At 43.9% G+C, this 18960-nt stretch overlaps 1 protein-coding gene across 7 annotated transcripts in view; it reads left to right on the forward strand.

Moving 5' to 3' along the window:
• Positions 1-18960, forward strand: part of DAPK2 (death associated protein kinase 2) — a 143429-nt gene that overhangs the window by 73836 nt on the left and 50633 nt on the right. For 6 of the 7 annotated variants that reach the window (XM_010355466.2, XM_010355463.2, XM_010355462.2 and 3 more), the window contains exon 4: positions 2458-2596. The exons of the other annotated variant lie outside the window; for it this stretch is intronic. In XM_010355466.2, the coding sequence (XP_010353768.1) occupies positions 2458-2596 (139 nt within the window). The remainder of the gene's footprint in view (positions 1-2457; positions 2597-18960) is intronic. 7 annotated transcript variants of the gene reach the window in all.

The following is an 18960-nucleotide window of genomic DNA, read 5'->3' on the forward strand; positions in this document are numbered from 1 at the left end:
TTCCAATAGTTGCAAAAGTCTTAATTCCAGCATCAACTCCAAAGTTTAAAGTTCAAAGTCTCATCTAAATATCTAAATCAGATGTGAGTGAGACTCAAGGTATGATTCATTCTGAGGCAAGTTGCTCTCCAGCTGTGAACCAATGACATCAAACATGTCGTGTACAAAATATGATGGTGGGACAGGCAGATGATACACATTCCCATTCTAGAAGAAGGAATGGGAAAGAATAAAGGAGTGACAGGTTCTGAGCCAGTATAAAATATTGAGAATAATCTTTGGCTCAATGCTCTGCCCTCCAGGCCCACAGGAGTAGATTGGAGGTCTTGCTCCTGCAACTTTGGGCAACCATACCCATAAGGCTTTGCTCTCCAAACATTGACCCCCACCCGAAAGGCAGTCCTCTGCCCAGGGGCCCACTAGCTCCCTTAAGGCATCTTTTGAAATCCAGGTGAAGGCAGCCACACATCCACCAGCTTTGCTTGGCACAGACCATGCCACACTGTTGCCCTCCAGGAGCCACACCTGGTATGTCTGAGGAGTGTGGCAACAGAGTTTGGAGAGCAAAGCCCACAATGTGAGGCAGCACTGGGCAGTAGAGGCCCCTCCTTTGATATCATTCTGCCTCTAGGCTCTGGCACTATGAACCTGTGATGGGAGGGACACCCCTCTTTTCACCCCCATGAACTCTGAAATGACTTCAGGTCATTCTTCCATTGTCTTGAACAATAGGTCCTGGCTTCTATTTAGATGGCTGACTAATCCCCCTATTGTCTTGATGAATAGCACCTGGCTTCCCTGAGAATCATATTAATCTTTTTATCAAATGGTTGCTTGGTCACACCTTTGTTCTTTCCCAAACAGGTTTTCTTAGTTTTTCCAATATGAGGAGGCTGAGAATTTTTCATACTTTTAAGCTTTCTTCCCTTTGAGTAACAATTTTGTCTTTAAATCATTTCTTTTCACATTTTACTATAAGTAGTCAAGAGGAACCAGGACACTCTTTCAATACTTTGCTTAGAAATTTCCTCAGCCAAATATTCCATTTTTATTGCTTACAAGTTCTACCTTCTACAAAACAGTAGGGCACACACACAATTCAGCCACGTTCTCGGCTACTTTATAAGAAGGACGCCCTTTCCCCCATTGACCAGACCAGTAACAAGTTCCTCGTATCCATCTGAGACATTATCAGAATGGCCTTTCCATCTGTATTCTACAAATATTTTGTTGATGACCACTTAGGTATTCTCTAAGAAGATTGAGAATCTCCTCTCTTTGTGATCCCTCACCAGAACCACCCTTACAGTCCATTCCTTCGTGGCAATGTAGGCTTTTTCTAGTTGGCACCCCAAACCTCTTCCAGCCTCTACTTGTTAGCTGATACCAAAGCAACTTCCACATTTTTAGGTATTTGTTACAGTAGCACTCCATACTTGGTACCAATTTCCTCTCTCAGTTCATTCAGGCTGCTGTATAACACAATAACCATAAACTGGGTGGCTGACAAACAACATAAATTTATTTCTCACAGTCCTGGAGTCTGGGAAGTCTAAGATCAAGATGAAGGTTCACTTCCTCATTAGATGGCTGTCTTTTGACTGTAACTTCACATAGTGCAAGGGGAAAGTGAGCCCTCTGGGGTCTCTTTTATAAGGGCACTAATCTCATTTGTGAGGGCTCTGACTTCATGACTTAATTACTTCCCAAAGGCTGTATCTCCTAATACCATCACCTTGGGGGTTGGAATTTCAAAATATGAATTTGGAGGAACACAAACATTCTGGCTAAAGAATCTGCTTGTAGGGCCCGGCGCGATGGCTCAAGCCTGTAATCCCAGCACTTTGGGAGGCCGAGACGGGCAGATCACGAGGTCAGGAGATGGAGACCATCCTGGCTAACACGGTGAAACCTCGTCTCTACTTAAAATACAAAAAAAAACTAGCCGGGCGAGGTGGCGGGCGCCTGTAGTCCCAGCTACTCGGGAGGCTGAGGCAGGAGAATGGCGTAAATCCGGGAGGCGGAGCTTGCAGTTGCAGTGAGCTGAGATCTGGCCACTGCACTCCAGCCTGGGCGACAGAGCGAGACTCCGTCTCAAAAAAAAAAAAAAAAAAAGAATCTGCTTGTTTTTGTCCCCTGCCATCTCAGGCATATTGGGGGGAGAGGGCAACCTCCAGGGTGACTGGGACCAGGGCCTAGAGTGGGAGCAGAGGCCTTTCTGACAACATCTCCAGAGTGATTCCTGCCCTTGTGATCCAAAAGAAAACAAAGCAAATAGAAGCAAAGTCAGTCTCTGGCACTGGTCAGACAGAAAAAGCCCCAGACATAAGCAAGGGGGATTCTGCCATACGAGGTCCCTGGGGGATCAGGATCAGGGCTTGCACCCATCAGCCCGGCCTCATGACATGCAGAGCTGACTGGGCCTGGGCCTCCCCTCCCCCCGCTGGTGTTTTACAGAGTGTCTGGAGGAGAGCTCTTCGATTTCCTGGCCCAGAAGGAGTCACTGAGTGAGGAGGAGGCCACCAGCTTCATTAAGCAGATCCTGGATGGGGTGAACTACCTTCACACAAAGAAAATTGCTCACTTTGATCTCAAGGTCAGTAAGGGGAGAAAGAGAAAAGAATCAAGTTTAGGAAGAAGAGGCTTAGTCCCTCCTGGTGTCTTTCCCAGGATGGGCCCAGTGCCCACCAGCCCTCCTTTCTCATCTTACAATGAAAAACCCTGAGCTCCTGGGAAAGAGATGATGCTACAGAAATGTCCACCTTCTCAGTTTTATTTCTCATAACAGGTTTTCTGCACACAGGAGCTGACTGCAAGAAGCTCCTTAAATCAGACTTCAGGCACCTTATTTATTTCAGGTAGCGGGGATAACGCTTTCTAAATAAGTAGACCAGTGACAGAAAACTTGAAACCAAACACCTTTCACAAGACTGAACTTTTCGATAACAAAGAACTAGAAGTGTTTGGAGGATTGCTGAAGTTGGCTGACTCACCAGACCCTTTCACAGTGCAGCCTCCATCATCCCTTGACCAGAGCTTGTAAATCCTGGAGCCCAGGGACCACTGGCTGCTCTCCCCCACTCACCACCCCCACTCTGCTCCAAATTGTGGCCATAAAACTGCTTCCAGGGGCCACTGATCATTTGTGGTAACTGGTATTCAGGACTGAGAAGGTTCACTGTGACCGCATAGGACTTTATAAAGCAAGAATGTGGTCAAATTAGAAGGACAGTTCCCTTAGTAACTGAGCTCAGTTGCATAGACTGATGAGCCTATATAGATACTTAATGTGTAAATGTTCTCTAACTTGTGATCAATTCTATGACCTGTTTGCTGGGGAGATCCCTTCATTTTTCTATCCAGAAATCCCTGTGGTCTTTCAAGCATGGTGATGGGTGCCTGGGTATTGCTGCAGATACAAAATTCACTGAGGTCCTGTCTGAGATTACTTCCTCTTTTCCAGGGACCTTGGTATAAGAGATAGAAAAACCAGCAACTCTAAGTACTATGCTAGAAGGAAGCCCAGGGTGGGTGGGGAGGCTAAAGGAGGGGACATCTAAGTCCAACCGGGGTATCAGAGAGGGCTCCCTGGAAGAAGTGCTATTTAGTTGAGTTCTGAAGGATTGGCAGGAATTAGAAGAAGGGAAGGGCCTTCTAAGGAAGAAAGGCCAACAGAATACATGGTCACAAAACAGCGCAGTGCATTCAGGGAAGTACAGGCACAGGAAGTGTGTGCTGAGTGGCTGGGAAAGAAGCTGGGAAGAGTGCAGGAGGCAGACACAAGGATCTGGGAGCTAAGCCAAGGAGCTTGCACTTTACCCTGAGAGATAAAGGTTCCAGTGAACAGAGAAGTGAGGTGGGCATGTACATGTTTCAGAATGATCCCTCTGGCTGGGAGAATGGACAGGCTGAAGACAGCCTGGAGGCTGGGGCTCAGCTAGGAGGCTAATGCAATAATCTAGGTAAGATGTGAGGACGGGACAGGGTCAAGATCTTTTGCAGAGGTCAATTTGAGGATTGATTAGGTGCCTAATTAGAGGTAGAGATGAAGGAGGGGACAGAGTTCTGGATGACACCCAAGTTCTGGCTTGTGCCCCTGGCCCGGAGAGGGTCTGGCATGTCCATTGTCTCACAGTGGCTATGCCAGGGCATGGGCTTAGTTCCTATATGAGTCCCTACCCCTCTCTTACTCTACTCTGCCTGATAGGGTGACCTTCTATGAGTCCCCTTAGCATGGTCCCCCTTCCTTATGCTGATTGTCACCTTTTTTTTTTTTTTTTTTAAATACAGACAGTCTTGCTCTGTCACCCAGCTGGAGCACAGTGGAGTGATCACAGCTCACTGCAGCCTCAACTTCCTGGGCTCAATCTATCCGCCTGTCTTAGCCTCCTGAATAGCTGGGACTAAAGGCATGTGCCACCATACCTGGCTAATTTTTGTATTTTTTGTAGAGGCGGGGTCTTGCCATGTTGCCCAGGCTGGTCCTGAGCTCCTGGGCTCAAGTGGTCCACCCACCTCAGCCTCTCAGAAGTGTTGGGATTACAGGCATGAGCCACTGCATCTGGCCATGATTGTCACAGTTTTTTTTTTTTTTTTTTTTTTGGTGGCGGGGAGACAGGATCTCACTCTGTCACTCCAGGCTGGAGTGCAGTGGTGCGATCTCAGCTCACTGCAGACTTGACCTCCCAGGCTCAGGTGATCCTCCCACCTCAGCCTCCCAAGTAGCTGGGACTACAGGAACACGCCACCATGGCCGGCTAAATTTTGCATTTTTCATAGAAATGGGTTTTCGCCATTTTGCCCAGGCTGGTCTGGAACTCCTAGGCTCAAGCAATCTGCCCACCTCAGTCTCCCAAAGTGTTGGGACTACAGGCATGAGCCACTGCTCCTGCCTGTCACAGTATTTTTTAATACCTCCAACAGAAGTCTTCCAGAGTTTTACTGAGGCGTCACGGGTAAAAATTGGGGTCACCGAGGATGGTGAGGCCTGGGCAGGCCTTTGGACCTCAGGGTGGTAATAGCAAGAAATGGTTTTCCTCGATTGCACCTGTGTTGCCTTCCTGGTACTGCTGTGGACAATGGACTTGTTGTTTTCTTGTGTCTTTGCTGGCTCCAGGAGACCAGCTTCAAAATGGGCTTCTTTGTCTTTTCTCGAATGGGTCTGGTAGGAGGAGTGGCTGGAGCCCAGCAGGCACCAGTGACCACAGCAGGTTCGTGATGTTTGGCTTGCCTTTATGGCAGCTCGCTGTGGTGGGGAGAGTTAGCTAGGTTTGGAGTTAGCAGGCTGGGTTATCATATACCATGATACACCTGAACCTCAGCTTTTCAGCTTCAGTGCAAATAATAATATCTACCTGGCAAAGTTGTAAGTGTTAGAGAGAAGAAGCATTAAGTGCCAAATATGGAATAGGTGCTCTGTAATAGTAGCTGTTATTGTTATTCCCCTTCTCAGAATAGAGGAAAAAGGAAATAGAACTTTTGTTACAGTGTTTTGGGCCCCATAGACTAGGAAAACAAACCTGCGAGTACAGTTCTGTTAATAAATTGCCCAGCAGAGAGCTGAGTTGGTTGCTAGGTAGAACTGCTGGCGAGGGCCGGTAAGACTCTGGGCCTAACCTGGACATTTTCCATGATCTGGAAACGGTCTGGGTTTTCCCTGGATGCATGTGAGGTGAGAATGCTGCTAGTCCCCACCATAGCCAGGTATCCTTAGAGTTGTGAGGACTTGAGGTTTCTGATTCTTCCACCTATGGGTCCCTTGGCCTAGGTCCACCTGGGCAACTTCAGGAAGTGATGAGTAGCTGAAACTCAGAAGGATTACCTCATGATTGGGTAGATGTTTCCTGGAGCCAGAATGTGGGTATGCATGCCTCCTGGCTGGAACATTCTGTCAACTGGGGGGGATCATGCAATTAAGATCCAGCTGGTAGCTTAGGGGAGGCCTCTTGGCTCTGTGTTGTTTCCCACCATATAGAATCCACATTTTTCTTCCTGATTTTCATTCTCCATGATGGACTTTCACTTTCCTCTCCTGCTTATATTCTGTTACTCCTCGCCAAGCTCAGGGTCCTTACTACCCAAGGAACACAGCCAGCATGTTGTCTCCACACCCTTACCCATAACTGTTCTCCATGCACACCTTCCAGCTTGAAGGGGCAGGTAATGGAAGAGGGTTCGCTCTCTTGCCTGCCTTTGGAATGTGAACAACCTCTCTTCAACTGGTATTTGATCAGCTCCTCCTATGTTCGGCCATTGTGCAATGGACAGTCAGGCTCTATCCCTGCTCACCACATGCCCCTAGCCTGGTTGCAGGGAGCAGACAAGTAGACAATTTTGTTTTTTTCTTTTTGAGATAGGGTCTTGCTCTGTCCCCCAGGCTGGAGTGCAGTGGCACAATCTCGTCTCCCTGCATCCTCCACCTCCTGGGTTCAAGTGATTCTCCTGCCTTAGCCTCCTGAGTAGCTGGGATGACAGGCCCCCGCCACCATGCCCAGCTAATTTTTGTATATTTAGTAGAGACAGGGTTTCACCACATTGGCCAGGCTGGTCATGAACTGCTGACCTCAGGTGATCCCCACCGACCCCACCTTGGTCTCCCAAAATGCTGAGATTATAGGCACGAGCCACCATGGCCAGCCCAAATGGACAAATTAATATGAGATAAGCAGTATTGGTAAAAACAGGAGACAGAGCAAGATGACCAAATAGAAACCTTCACTGATCATCCTCCCTATAAGAACACCAAATTGACAGCTATCCACACACAAAAAAGCACCTTTATGAGAACCAAAAATCAGGTGAGCAGTCACAGTACCTGGTTTTATTCATTATTTTATTTTATTTTATTATTATTATTTTTTTGAGACCGAGTCTGGCACTGTCGCCCAGGCTGGAGTGCAGTGGCACGATCTCGGTTCCCTGCAAAGTCCGCCTCCTGGGTTCACACCATTCTCCTGCCTCAGCCTCCATAACAGCTGGGACTACAGGCACCTGCCACCATGCCTGACTAATTTTTTTGTATTTTTAGTAGAGATGGGGTTTCACTGTGTTAGCCAGGATGGTCTTGATCTCCTGACCTCATGATCCACCCGCCTTGGCCTCCCAAAGTGGTGGGATTACAGGCATGAGCCACCGTGCCCAGCCTACAGTACCTGGTTTTAATTTCATATCACAGAAAGAGGCACTGAAGAGGATAGGAAAGACAGTCTTGAATCATCTGCACCACTCTTTCCCCATCCTTTGGCAGCAGCCGTGTTGCATGGAGAAAGAACCTGTGCACTTGGGGGAGGGAGAGTGCAGCAATTGTGGGACTTTGCATTGAAAGTCAGTGCTACCCTGTCACAGCAGAAAGCAATACCAGGCAGAACCCAGCTGGAACCCATGGAAGGAGCATTTAAACTAGCCCTAGACAGAAGAGAATCACTCATCCCAGTGGTCAGAAGCTGAGTTCCAGCAAGCCTCACCACTGCAGACTAAAGTGCTCTGGGTTTCTAAGTAAACTCGAAAGGAGGTTTAGGCCACAAGGACTGCAATTCCTGGACAAGTCCTGGTCCTGTGCTGTGCTTGGAGCCAGTGGACTTGGAGGGTACACCTAGTGAGACATCAGCTGGGGTGGCCAAGGAAGTGCTTGTACCACACCTCCTCTACCCCCAGGCAGCACAGCTTGCAACTCCAGGAGAGAATCCTTCCCTTCACTAGAGGAGAAAAGAGGGAAGAGTGAAGAGGACTTTGTCTTGCAATTTGGATACCAGCTCAGCCACAGTCAGATGGGGCACAAGGCAGAGTCTTAAGGACTCCATTCCAGGCACTAGATCTCAGACATTTCTAGACACTCCCTGGGCCAGAAGGGAATCCACTGTCTTGAAGGGAAGGACCCAATCCTGGCAGGATTCATCACCGGCTGACTAAAGAGGCCCTGGGCCCCGAATAGTCAGCAGTGATATCCAGTGTATCACTCAGATACATGCACTCAGAGACATGCTGGCTTCAGGCATGACCCAGCACATTCCCAGCTGTGGTGGTTATGGGAAGAGGCTCCTTCTGCTTGATAAAAGGAAAGTTAATGATAAAGCGTACTTTGTCTTGCAGCTTAGGTACTAGCTTGGCCACAGTGGGGTACAGAACCAAGTGGGCTCTTTGGGTTTCCAGTTTCAGGCCTTGGCTCTTGGACAGTATTTCTGGACCTACCCTGGGCCAAAGGGGAGCCCACTGCCCTGAAGGGAGAGTCGTAGGCCTGACAGCATTTGCCATAAGCTGACTGAAGAGCCCTGAGGTCTTGAATATACACTAGAAGTAGTCACAGAGTACTTGCCATAGGCCTGGGGCAGTGGTGGCCATGGGGAGAGTTGCCTCTGCTTATGGAAAGGGGATGGAAGAGTGGGAAGGGCTTTGTCTTGTGGCTTAGATACCGGCTGGGCCACATTAGAATAGAGCACCAGGTAGATTCCCAAGGTTTCCAACTCCAAGCCCTGACTCCTAGATGGCTTCCCTGGTACACCCAAGGCAGTGGGGAAGCTCATCACCCTGAGGGAAGGACACAAGCCTGGCTGGCTTTGCCACCTGCCTATTGTAGAGCCCTAGGGCCTTCAGCAGACACAACTAGTAGCCAGGCAGCTGTTATAAGCCTTGGGCAAGACCCAGTGCCATGCTGGCTTCAGGTCTGACCCAGCACAATCCCAGTGGTGATGGCCACAGGGGTGCTTATGTTACCCCTCCCCCAGTCGCAGGCAGCTCAGTACAGAGAGAGACTTCATTTGTGTGGAAGAAAGTAAGGGAAGAGAACAAGAGTCTCTGCCTCATAAACCAGATAATTTTTCTAAATCTTCAAGGCAGTACCTTTACAAGCCTGCAAGAACCACAGCATTACTGGGCTTGGGGTGTCCTCCAATGCAGATATGGCTAGAGTGACCAAAAACTTAGATTACAACATTTACGTCTCTTCAAATATCTGGAAAGCCTTCCCAAAAAGATGGGTACAAACAAACCAAGACTGTGAAGACTAGAATAAATACCTAACTCTTCAGTGCCCAGACATCAATAAACATCCACAAGCATCAAAACCATCCAGGAAAACATGACTTCACCAAATAAACTAAATAAGGCACCAGGGACCCATCCTGGAGAGACAGAGATATGTTACCTTTCAGACAGAGAATTCAAAATAGCTGTTTTGAGGAAACTCAACGAAAATCAAGATAACACAGAGAAGGAATTCAGAATTATATCAGATAAATTTAACAAAGAGATTGAAATAATTAAAAGAATCAAATTCTGGAAGTGAAAAATGCAGTTGACGTACTGAAGAATGTGTCAGAGTCTCTTAGCAGCATAATTGATCAAGCAGAAGGAAGAATTAGTGAGCTTAAAGACAGACTATTTGAAAATACACAGTCAGAGGAGACAAAAGAAAAAAAAAAGAATGAAGCATTCCTATAAGATCTAGAAAATAGTCTCAAAAAGGCAAATTTAAGAGTTATTGGCCCTAATGAGGAGGTAGAGAGATAGAGGTAGAAAGCTTATTCAAAGGGATAATAACAGAGAACTTCCCAAAGCTAGAGAAAGATATCAATATTCAAGTACAGGAAGGTTATAGAACACAAAGCAGGTTAAACCCAAATAATAATCAAACTCCCATAAATTAAAACAAAGACATTTAATAATCAAACTCCCAAAAGTCAAGAGTAAAGAAAGGATCCTGGCCGGGCGCGGTGGCTCAAGCCTGTAATCCCAGCACTTTGGGAGGCCGAGACGGGCGGATCACGAGGTCAGGAGATCGAGACCATCCTGGCTAACATGGTGAAACCCCGTCTCTACTAAAAAAAAAAAAAATACAAAAAACTAGCCAGGCATGGTGGCGGGCGCCTGTAGTCCCAGCTACTCGGGAGGCTGAAGCAGGAGAATGGCATGAATCCGGGAAGCGGAGCTTGCAGCGAGCCAAGATCTGGCCACTGTACTCCAGCCTGGGTGACAGAGTGAGACTCTGTCTCAAAAAAAAAAAAAAAAAAAAAAAGATCCTAAAAGCAAGAGAAAAGAAACAAATAGCATACGATGAAACTCCAATATGTCTGGCAGTGGACTTTGTAGTGGAAATCTTACAGGCCAGGAGAGGGTGTCATGACATATTTAAAGTGCTGAGGAAGAAACCTTTATTCTAGAATAGTATATCCAGCAAAAATATCCTTCAAACATGAAGGAGAAATAAAGACTTTCCCAAACAAAGAAAATCTGAGGATGTCATCAATACCAGACCTGTCCTACAAGAAATGCTAAAGGGAATTCTTCAATCTAAAGGAGAAGGACATTAATGAGCAATAAGAAACCATCTGAAGGTGCAAAACTTGTAATACTAAGTACACAGCAAAACACAGAATATCATAACAATATAATTGTGTATCAACTACTTGTATCTTGAGTAGAAAGATTAAATGATGAACTGATCAAAAATAACTACAACATTTCAAGACAGTACAATAAGATGTAAAATGTAGTGAGGAGAGAAAGTTAAAGTGTAGAGTTTTTATTAGTTTTCTCTTTGCATGTTAGCTTGTTTATGTAATCAGCATTAAGTTGTCATCAGTTTAAAATAACGGATTATATGATAGTATTTGCAAGCCTTATGGTAACCTCACATCAAAAAACCTACAGCAGAGACACAAAAAAATAAAAAGCAAGAAATTAACACTTAACACCAGAAAAAAATTACCTTCACTAAAAGGAAGACAGGAAGGAAGGAAAGAAGGAAAAGAAGACCACAAAACAACCAGAAATGAAAAAGCAAAGTGGCAGGAGTAAGTCCTTACTTATCAGTAATAACATTGAATGTAAATGGACTAAATTCTCCAATTAAAAGACATAGATTGGCTGAATGGATTAAAAAACAAAAAACAGTTAAGAGGTTCCAATATGGCCGAATAGGAACAGCTCCAGTCTGCAGCTCCCAGCATGAGTGATGCAGAAGACAGGTGATTTCTGCATTTCCAACTGAGGTACCGGGTTCATCTCACTGGGGCTTGTCAGACAGTGGGTGCAGCCCATGGAGCAGGGTGGGGCATTGCCTCACCCGGGAAGCACAAGGGGTCAGGGAATTCCCTTTCCTGGCAAAGGGAAGCTGTAACAGACAGTACCTGGAAAATCCAGACACTCCTACCCTGATACTGCACTTTTCCAATGGCCTTAGCAAACAGCACACCAGGAGATTATATCCCACACCTGGCTCGGATGGTCCCATACCCACGGAGCCTCGCTCACTGCTAGCACAGCAGTCTGAGATTGAACTGCAAGGTGGCAGTGAGGCTTGGGGAGGGGCGTCTGCCATTGCCGAGGCTTGAGTAGGTAAACAAAGTGGCTGGGAAGCTGGAACTGGGTGGAGCCCAGCACAGCTCAAAGAGGCCTGCCTGCCTCTGTAGACTCCACCTCCGGGGGCAGGGCATAGCTGAACAAAAGGCAGCAGAAACTTCTGCAGACTTAAACGTCCCTGTCTGACAGCTTTGAAGAGAGTAGTGGTTCTTCCAGCACAGAGTTTGAGATCTGAGAACGGACAGACTGCTTCCTCAAGTGGGTCCCTGGCCCCCAAGTAGCCTAACTGGGAGAAACCTCCCAGTAGGGGCTGACTGACACCTCATACAGCAGGGTGCACCTCTGAGAGGAAGCTTCCAGAGGAAGGATCAGGCAGCAACATCAACCGTTCTGCAATATTTGCTGTTCTGCAGCCTCTGCTGGTGATACCCAGGCAAACAGGGTCTGGAGTGGACCTCCAGCAAACTCCATCAGACCTGCAGCTGAGGGTCCTGACTATTAGAAGGAAAACTAACAAACAGAAAGGACATCCACACCAGAACCCCATCTGTATGTCACCATCATCAAAGACCAAAGGTAGATAAAATCACAAAGATGGGGAGAAACCAGAGAATAAAAGCTGAAAATTCTAAAATTCAGAGCTCCTCTTCTCCTCCAAAGGAACACAGCACCTTGCCAGCAATGGAGCAAAGCTAGACGGAGAATGACTTTGACTAGTTGAGAGAAGGAGGCTTCAGACAATCGGTAATAACAAACTTCTCCAAGCTAAAGGAGGATATTCGAACCCATCTCAAAGAAGCTAAAAACTTTGAAAAAAGATTAGACGAATGGCTAACTAAAATATACAGTGTAGAGAAGTCCTTAAATGACGCGATGGAGCTGAAAACCATGGCACAAGAACTCTGTGACACATGCACAAGCTTCAGTAGCCGATTTGATCAAGTGGAAGAAAGGGTATCAGTGATTGAAGATCAAATGAATGAAATGAAGCAAGAAGAGAAGTTTAGACAAAACAGAGTAAAAAGAAACGAACAAAGCCTCCAAGAAATATGAGACTGTGTGAAAAGACCAAATCTATGTCTGATTGGTGTACCTGAAAGTGATGGGGAGAATGGAACCAAGTTGGAAAACACTCTTCAGGATATTATCCAGGAGAACTTCCCTAACTTAGCAAGGCAGGCCAACATTCAAATTCAGGAAATACAGGGAATGCCACAAAGATACTCCTCAAGAAGAGCAACCCCAAGACACATAATTGTTAGATTCACCAAAGTTGAAATGAAGGAAAAAATGTTAAGCACAGCCAGAGAGAAAGGTCGGGTTACCCACAAAGGGAAGCCCATCAGACTAACAGTAGATCTCTCAGCAGAAATTCTACAATTCTCCAGAAGATAGTGGGGGCCAATATTCAACATTCTTAAAGAAAAGAATTTTCAACCCAGAATCTCATATCCAGCCAAACTAAGCTTCATAAGTGAAGGAGAAATAAAATCCTTTACAGACAAACAAATGCTGAGAGATTTTGTAACCACCAGGCCTGCCTTACAAGAGCTCCTGAAGAAAGCACTAAACATGGAAAGGAACAACCAGTACCAGCCATTGTAAAAACATGCCAAATTGTAAAGACCATCAATGCTAGGAAGAAACTGCATCAACTAACGAGCAAAATAACCACCTGACATCATAATGACAGGATCAAGTTCACACATAACAATATTAACCTTAAATCTAAATGGGCTAAATGCTCCAATTAAAAGACCCAGACTGGCAAATTGGATAAAGAGTCAAGACCCATCAGTGTGCTGTATTCAGGAGACCCATCTCATGTGCAGAGACACACATAGGCTCAAAATAAAAGGGATGGAGGAAGATCTACCAAGCAAATGGAAAACAAAAAAAAGCAGGGGTTGCAATCCCAGTCTCTGATAAAACAGACTTTAAACCAACAAAGATCAGAAGAGACAAAGAAGGCTATTACATAATGGTCAAGGGATCAATTCAACAAGAAGAGTTAACTCTCCTAAATATATATGCACCCAATACAGGAGCACCCAGATTCATAAAGCAAGTCCTTAGAGACCTACAAAGAGACTTAGAACTCCCACACAATAATAATGGGAGATGTTAACACCCCACTGTCAGCATTAGACAGATCAATGAGACAGTAAGTTAACAAGGATATCCAGGAATTGAACTCAGCTCTGCACCAAGTGGACCTAATAGACATCTACAGAACTCTTCACCCCAAATCAACAGAATATACATTCTTCTCAGCACCACATCACACTTATTCCAAAATTCACCATATAGTTGGAAGTAAAGCACTCCTCAGCAAATGTAAAAGAACAGAAATTATAACAAACTGTCTCTCAGACCACAGTGCAATCAAACTAGAACTCAGGACTAAGAAACTCACTCAAAACCGCTCAACTACATGGAAACTGAACAACCTGCTCCTGAATAACTACTGGGTACATATGAAGGCAGAAATAAAGATGTTCTTTGAAACCAATGAGAACAAATATACAACATATCAGAATCTCTGGGACACATTTAAAGCAGTGTGTGAGGGAAATTTATGGCACTAAATGCCCACAAGAGAAAGCAGGAAAGATCTAAAATCAACGCCCTAACATCACAATTAAAAGAACTGGAGAAGCAAGAGCAAACACATTCAAAAGCTAGCAGAAGGCAAGAAATAACTAAGATCAGAGCAGAACTGAAGGAGATAGAGACACAAAAAACCCTTCAAAAAATCAGTGAATCCAGTAGCTGGTTTTTTGAAAAGATCAACCAAATTGATAGACTACTAGTAAGACTAATAAGAAAAGAGAGAAGAATCAAATAGATGCAATAAAAAATGATAAAGGGGATATCACCATCAATCCCACAGAAATACAAACTACCATCAGAGAATACTATAAACACATCTATGCAAATAAACTAGAAAATCTAGAAGAAATGGATAAATTCCTGGACACATCCACCCTCCCAAGACTAAACCAGGAAGAATTTGAATCCTTGAATAGACCAATAACAGGCTCTGAAATTGAGGCAATAATTAATAGCCTACCAACCAAAAAAAGTCCAGGACCAGACAGATTCACAGCTGTATTCTACCAGAGGTGCAAAGAGGAGCTGATACCATTCCTTCTGAAACTATTCCAATCAATAGAAAAACATGGAATCCTCCCTAATTCATTTTATGAGTCCAGCATCATCCTGATACCAAAGCCTGGCAGAGACATGACAAAAAAAGAGAATTTTAGACCAATATTCCTGATGAACATCAGTGCAAAACTCCTCAGTAAAATACTGGCAAACCAAATTCAGCAGCACATCAAAAAGCTTATCCACCACGATCAAGGTGGCTTCATCCCTGGGATGTAAGGCTGGGTCAACATATGCAAATCAATAAACATAATCCATCATATAAGCAGAACCAAAGACAAAAACCACATGACTATCTCAATAGATGCAAAAAAGGCCTTCGACAAAATTCAACAGCCTTTTATGCTAAAAACTCTCAATAAACCAGGTATTGATGGGATGTATCTCAAAATAATAAGAGCTATTTATGACAAACCCACAGCCAATATCATACTGAATGGGCAAAACCTGGAAGCATTCCCTTTGAAAACTGGCACAAGACAGTGATGCCCTCTCTCACCACTCCTATTCAACATAATGTTGGAAGTTCTGGCCAGGGCAATCAGACAAGAAAAACAAATAAAGGGTATTCAATTAGGAAAAGAGGAAGTCAGATTGTCCCTGTTTGCAGATGACATGATTGTATATTTAGGAAACCCCATCGTCTCCGCCCCAAATCTCCTTAAGCTGATAAGCAACTTCAGCAAAGTCTCAGGACACAAAATCAATGTGTAAAAATCACAATCATTCCTATACACCAATAACAGACAAAGGGAGAGCCAAATCATTAGTGAACTGCCATTCACAATTGCTTCAAAGAGAATAAAATACCTAGGAATCCAACTTACAAGGGCTGTGAAGGACCTCTTCAAGGAGAACTACAAACCACTGCCCAATGGAATGAAAGAGGACACAAACAAGTGGAAGAACATTCCATGCTCATGGATAGGAAGAATCAATATTGTGAAAATGGCCATAATGCCTAAGGTAATTTATAGATTCAATGCCATCCCCATCAAGCTACCAATGACTTTCTTCACACAATTGGAAAAACTACTTAAAAGTTCATATAGAACCAAAAAAGAGCCCGCATTGCCAAGACAATCCTAAGCCAAAAGAACAAAGCTGGAGGCATCACGCTACCTGACTTCAAACTATACTACAAGGCTACAGTAATCAAAACAGCATGGTATTGGTACCAAAACAGAGATTTAGACCAATAGAACAGAATAGAACCCTCGGAAATAATACTACACATCTACAACCATCTGATCTTTGACAAACCTGACAAAAACAAGAAATGGGGAAGGGGATTCCATATTTAATAAATGGTGCTGGGAAATCTGGCTAGCCATATGTAGAAAGCTGAAACTGGATCTCTTCCTTACACCTTATACAAAAATTAATTCAAGATGGATTAAAGACTTAAATGTTAGACCTAAAACCATAAAAACCCTAGAAGAAAACCTAGGCAATACCATTCAGGCCATTGGCATGGGCAAGGACTTCGTGACTAAAACACCAAAAGCAATGACAACAAAAGCCAAAATTGACAAATGGGATCTAATTAAACTAAAGAGCTTCTGCACAGCAAAAGAAATTACCATCAGAGTGAACAGGCAACCTACAGAATGGGAGAAAATTTTTACAATCTACCCATCTGACAAAGGGCTAATATCCAGAATCTACAAAGAACTTACACAAATTTACAAGAAAAAATCAACCCTATCAAAAAGTGGGCAAAGGATATGAACAGACACTTCTCAAAGGAAGACATTTATGCAGCCAACAGACACATGAAAAAATGCTCATCATCACTGGCCATCAGAGAAATGCAAATCAAAACCACAATGAGATACTATCTCACACCAGTTAGAATGGCAGTCATTAAAAAGTCAGGAAACAACAGGTGCTGGAGAAGATATGGAGAAATAGGAATGCTTTTACACTGTTGGTTGGACTGTAAACTAGTTCAACCATTGTGGAAGACAGTGTGGTGACTCCTCAAGGATCTGGAACTAGAAATACCATTTAACCCAGCCATCCCATTACCGGGCATATACCCAAAGGATTATAAATCATGCTGCTATAAAGACACATGCACACATATGTTTATTGTGGCACTATTCACAATAGCAAAGACTTGGAACCAACCCAAATGTCCATCAATGATAGATTGGATTAAGAAAATGTGGCACATATACACTGTGGAATACTATGCAGCCATAAAAAAGGATGAGTTCATGTCTTTGGTAGGGACATGGATGAAGCTAGAAACTATCATTCTGAGCAAACTATCGCAAGGACAGAAAGCCAAACACCACTTGTCCTCTCTCATAGGTGGGAATTGAACAATGAGAACACTTGGACACAGGGTGGGGAACATTATACACTGGGGCCTGTCGGGTAGGGAGAGGGGGGTGGGATAGCATTAGGAGATATACCTAATGTAAATGACGAGTTAACGGGTGCAGCACACCAACATGGCACATGTATACATATGTAACAAACGTGCACATTGTGCACATGTACCCTAGAACTTAAAGTATAATAATAAAACAAACAAACAACAGACCCAGTGATATGTTGCCTACAAGAAATGCATTGTACCTACAAAGGCACACATAGACTAAAAATAAAGAGATGTAAAAAGATGTTCCAGGTCAATGGAAACCAAAAAAGAGCAGGACTGGCTATATTTATATCATACAAAATAGATTTCAGGATAAAAACTTTAGAGAGACAAAGCTATTATATAATGATAAAAGGGTCAGTTCAGCAAGAAGATATAACAATTGTAAATATATACACATCCAACACTGGAGGACCCTGCTTGCAGCATTGGACAGACCATCCAGACAGAAAATCAACAAAGAAACATTGGACTTAATACGTATTATAGACCAAATGGACCTAATAGATACTTACAGAACGTTTCATCTAATAGTTGCAGAATACACATTCTGCTCAGCACATGGATCATTCTCAAGGATGGACCATGTTAGACCACAATACAAGTCTTTAAAAAAATTTTTGGCTGGGCGCGGTGGCTTATGTCTCTAATCCCAGCACTTTGGGAGGCTGAGGCAGGTGGATCATGAGGTCAGGAGATTGAGACCATCCTAGTTAACATGGTGAAACCCCATCTCTACTAAAAATACAAACAAATTAGCCGGGCATTGTGATGGGTGCTTGTAGCCCCAGCTACTTGGGAGGCTGAGGCAGGAGAATGGAGTGAACCCAGGAGGCCAAGCTTGCAGTGAGCCGAGATTGCACCACTGCACTCCAGCCTGGGTGACAGAGTGAGACTCCGTCTAAAAAAAAAACTTTTAATTGAAATCATATCAAGTATCTTCTCTGACCACAATGGAATAAAACTAAAAAACAATAACAGAGGAATTTTGGAAACTATACAAACACATGGAAATTAAGTAATATGCCTCGAATGACCAGTGGGCTATTGAAGAAATTAAGAAGGAAATTGAAAAATTTCTTGAAACAAATGATAATGGGAATACAACATACCAAAACCTATGGGATATATTGAAAGCAGGCTTAAGAGGTTTGCAAAAGCAAACTAAACCCAAAATTAGTAGAAGAAAAGAAATAATAAAGATCAGAAGAGAAATAAATAAAAGTGAAATGAAGAAAGCAATACAAAAGATCAATAAAACAAAAAGTTGGTTTTTTGAAAAGATAAAATCAACAAACTTTTAACCAGACCTAGTTAGAGGAAAAAAGACCCAAATAAATAAAATCAGAGACGAAAAAGGAGACATTACAACTGATACTGCAGAAACTCAAAGGATCATTAGTGGCTACTGTGAACAACTATATGATTTCCAATAGGCTGGAAAACCTAGAGGAAATGGATACATTCCTAGACATGTACAACCTACCAGGATTGAACCATGAAGAAATCCAAAACCCGCACACACCAATAACAAGTAAGAAGATCAAAGCTGTAATAAGAAGTTTCCTGGCAAAGAAAAGCCTGAGACCCTGTGGCTTTAATGCTAAATTCTATCAAACATTTAAATAAGAACTAATACCAGGCCAGGTGGTGTGGCTCATGCCTATAATCCCAGCACTTTGGGAGGCTGAGGTGCGGAGAGCACTTGAGCTCAGGAGTTCAAGACCAGCCTGGGCAACATGGAGAAGCTCCGTCTCTACTGAAAATACAAAAATTAGCTGGGTGTGGTGGTGCATGCCTGTAGTCCCAGTTAGTTGGGAGGCTGAGATAGGAGGATCACCTGAACCCTGGAGGCAGAGGCCATGTGAACCATGATCACCCCATTTCACTCCAGCCTAGGTGACAGAGCAAGACCCTGTCTCAAATGACAACAACAAGAAAGAACTAATACCAATCCTACTCAAACTATCCTGAAAAATTGAGGGGGGAATACTTCCAAAAATTCTAAGAGGCCAGTATTATTATTATACCAAAACCAGACAAAAACACATCAAAGAAAACTATGGACCATATCCTTGATGAACATTGTTGCATTATATCGA

This window comes from Rhinopithecus roxellana, chromosome 5, assembly GCF_007565055.1.
Source record: "Rhinopithecus roxellana isolate Shanxi Qingling chromosome 5, ASM756505v1, whole genome shotgun sequence".
In the NCBI taxonomy this organism is placed as follows: domain Eukaryota; kingdom Metazoa; phylum Chordata; class Mammalia; order Primates; family Cercopithecidae; genus Rhinopithecus; species Rhinopithecus roxellana.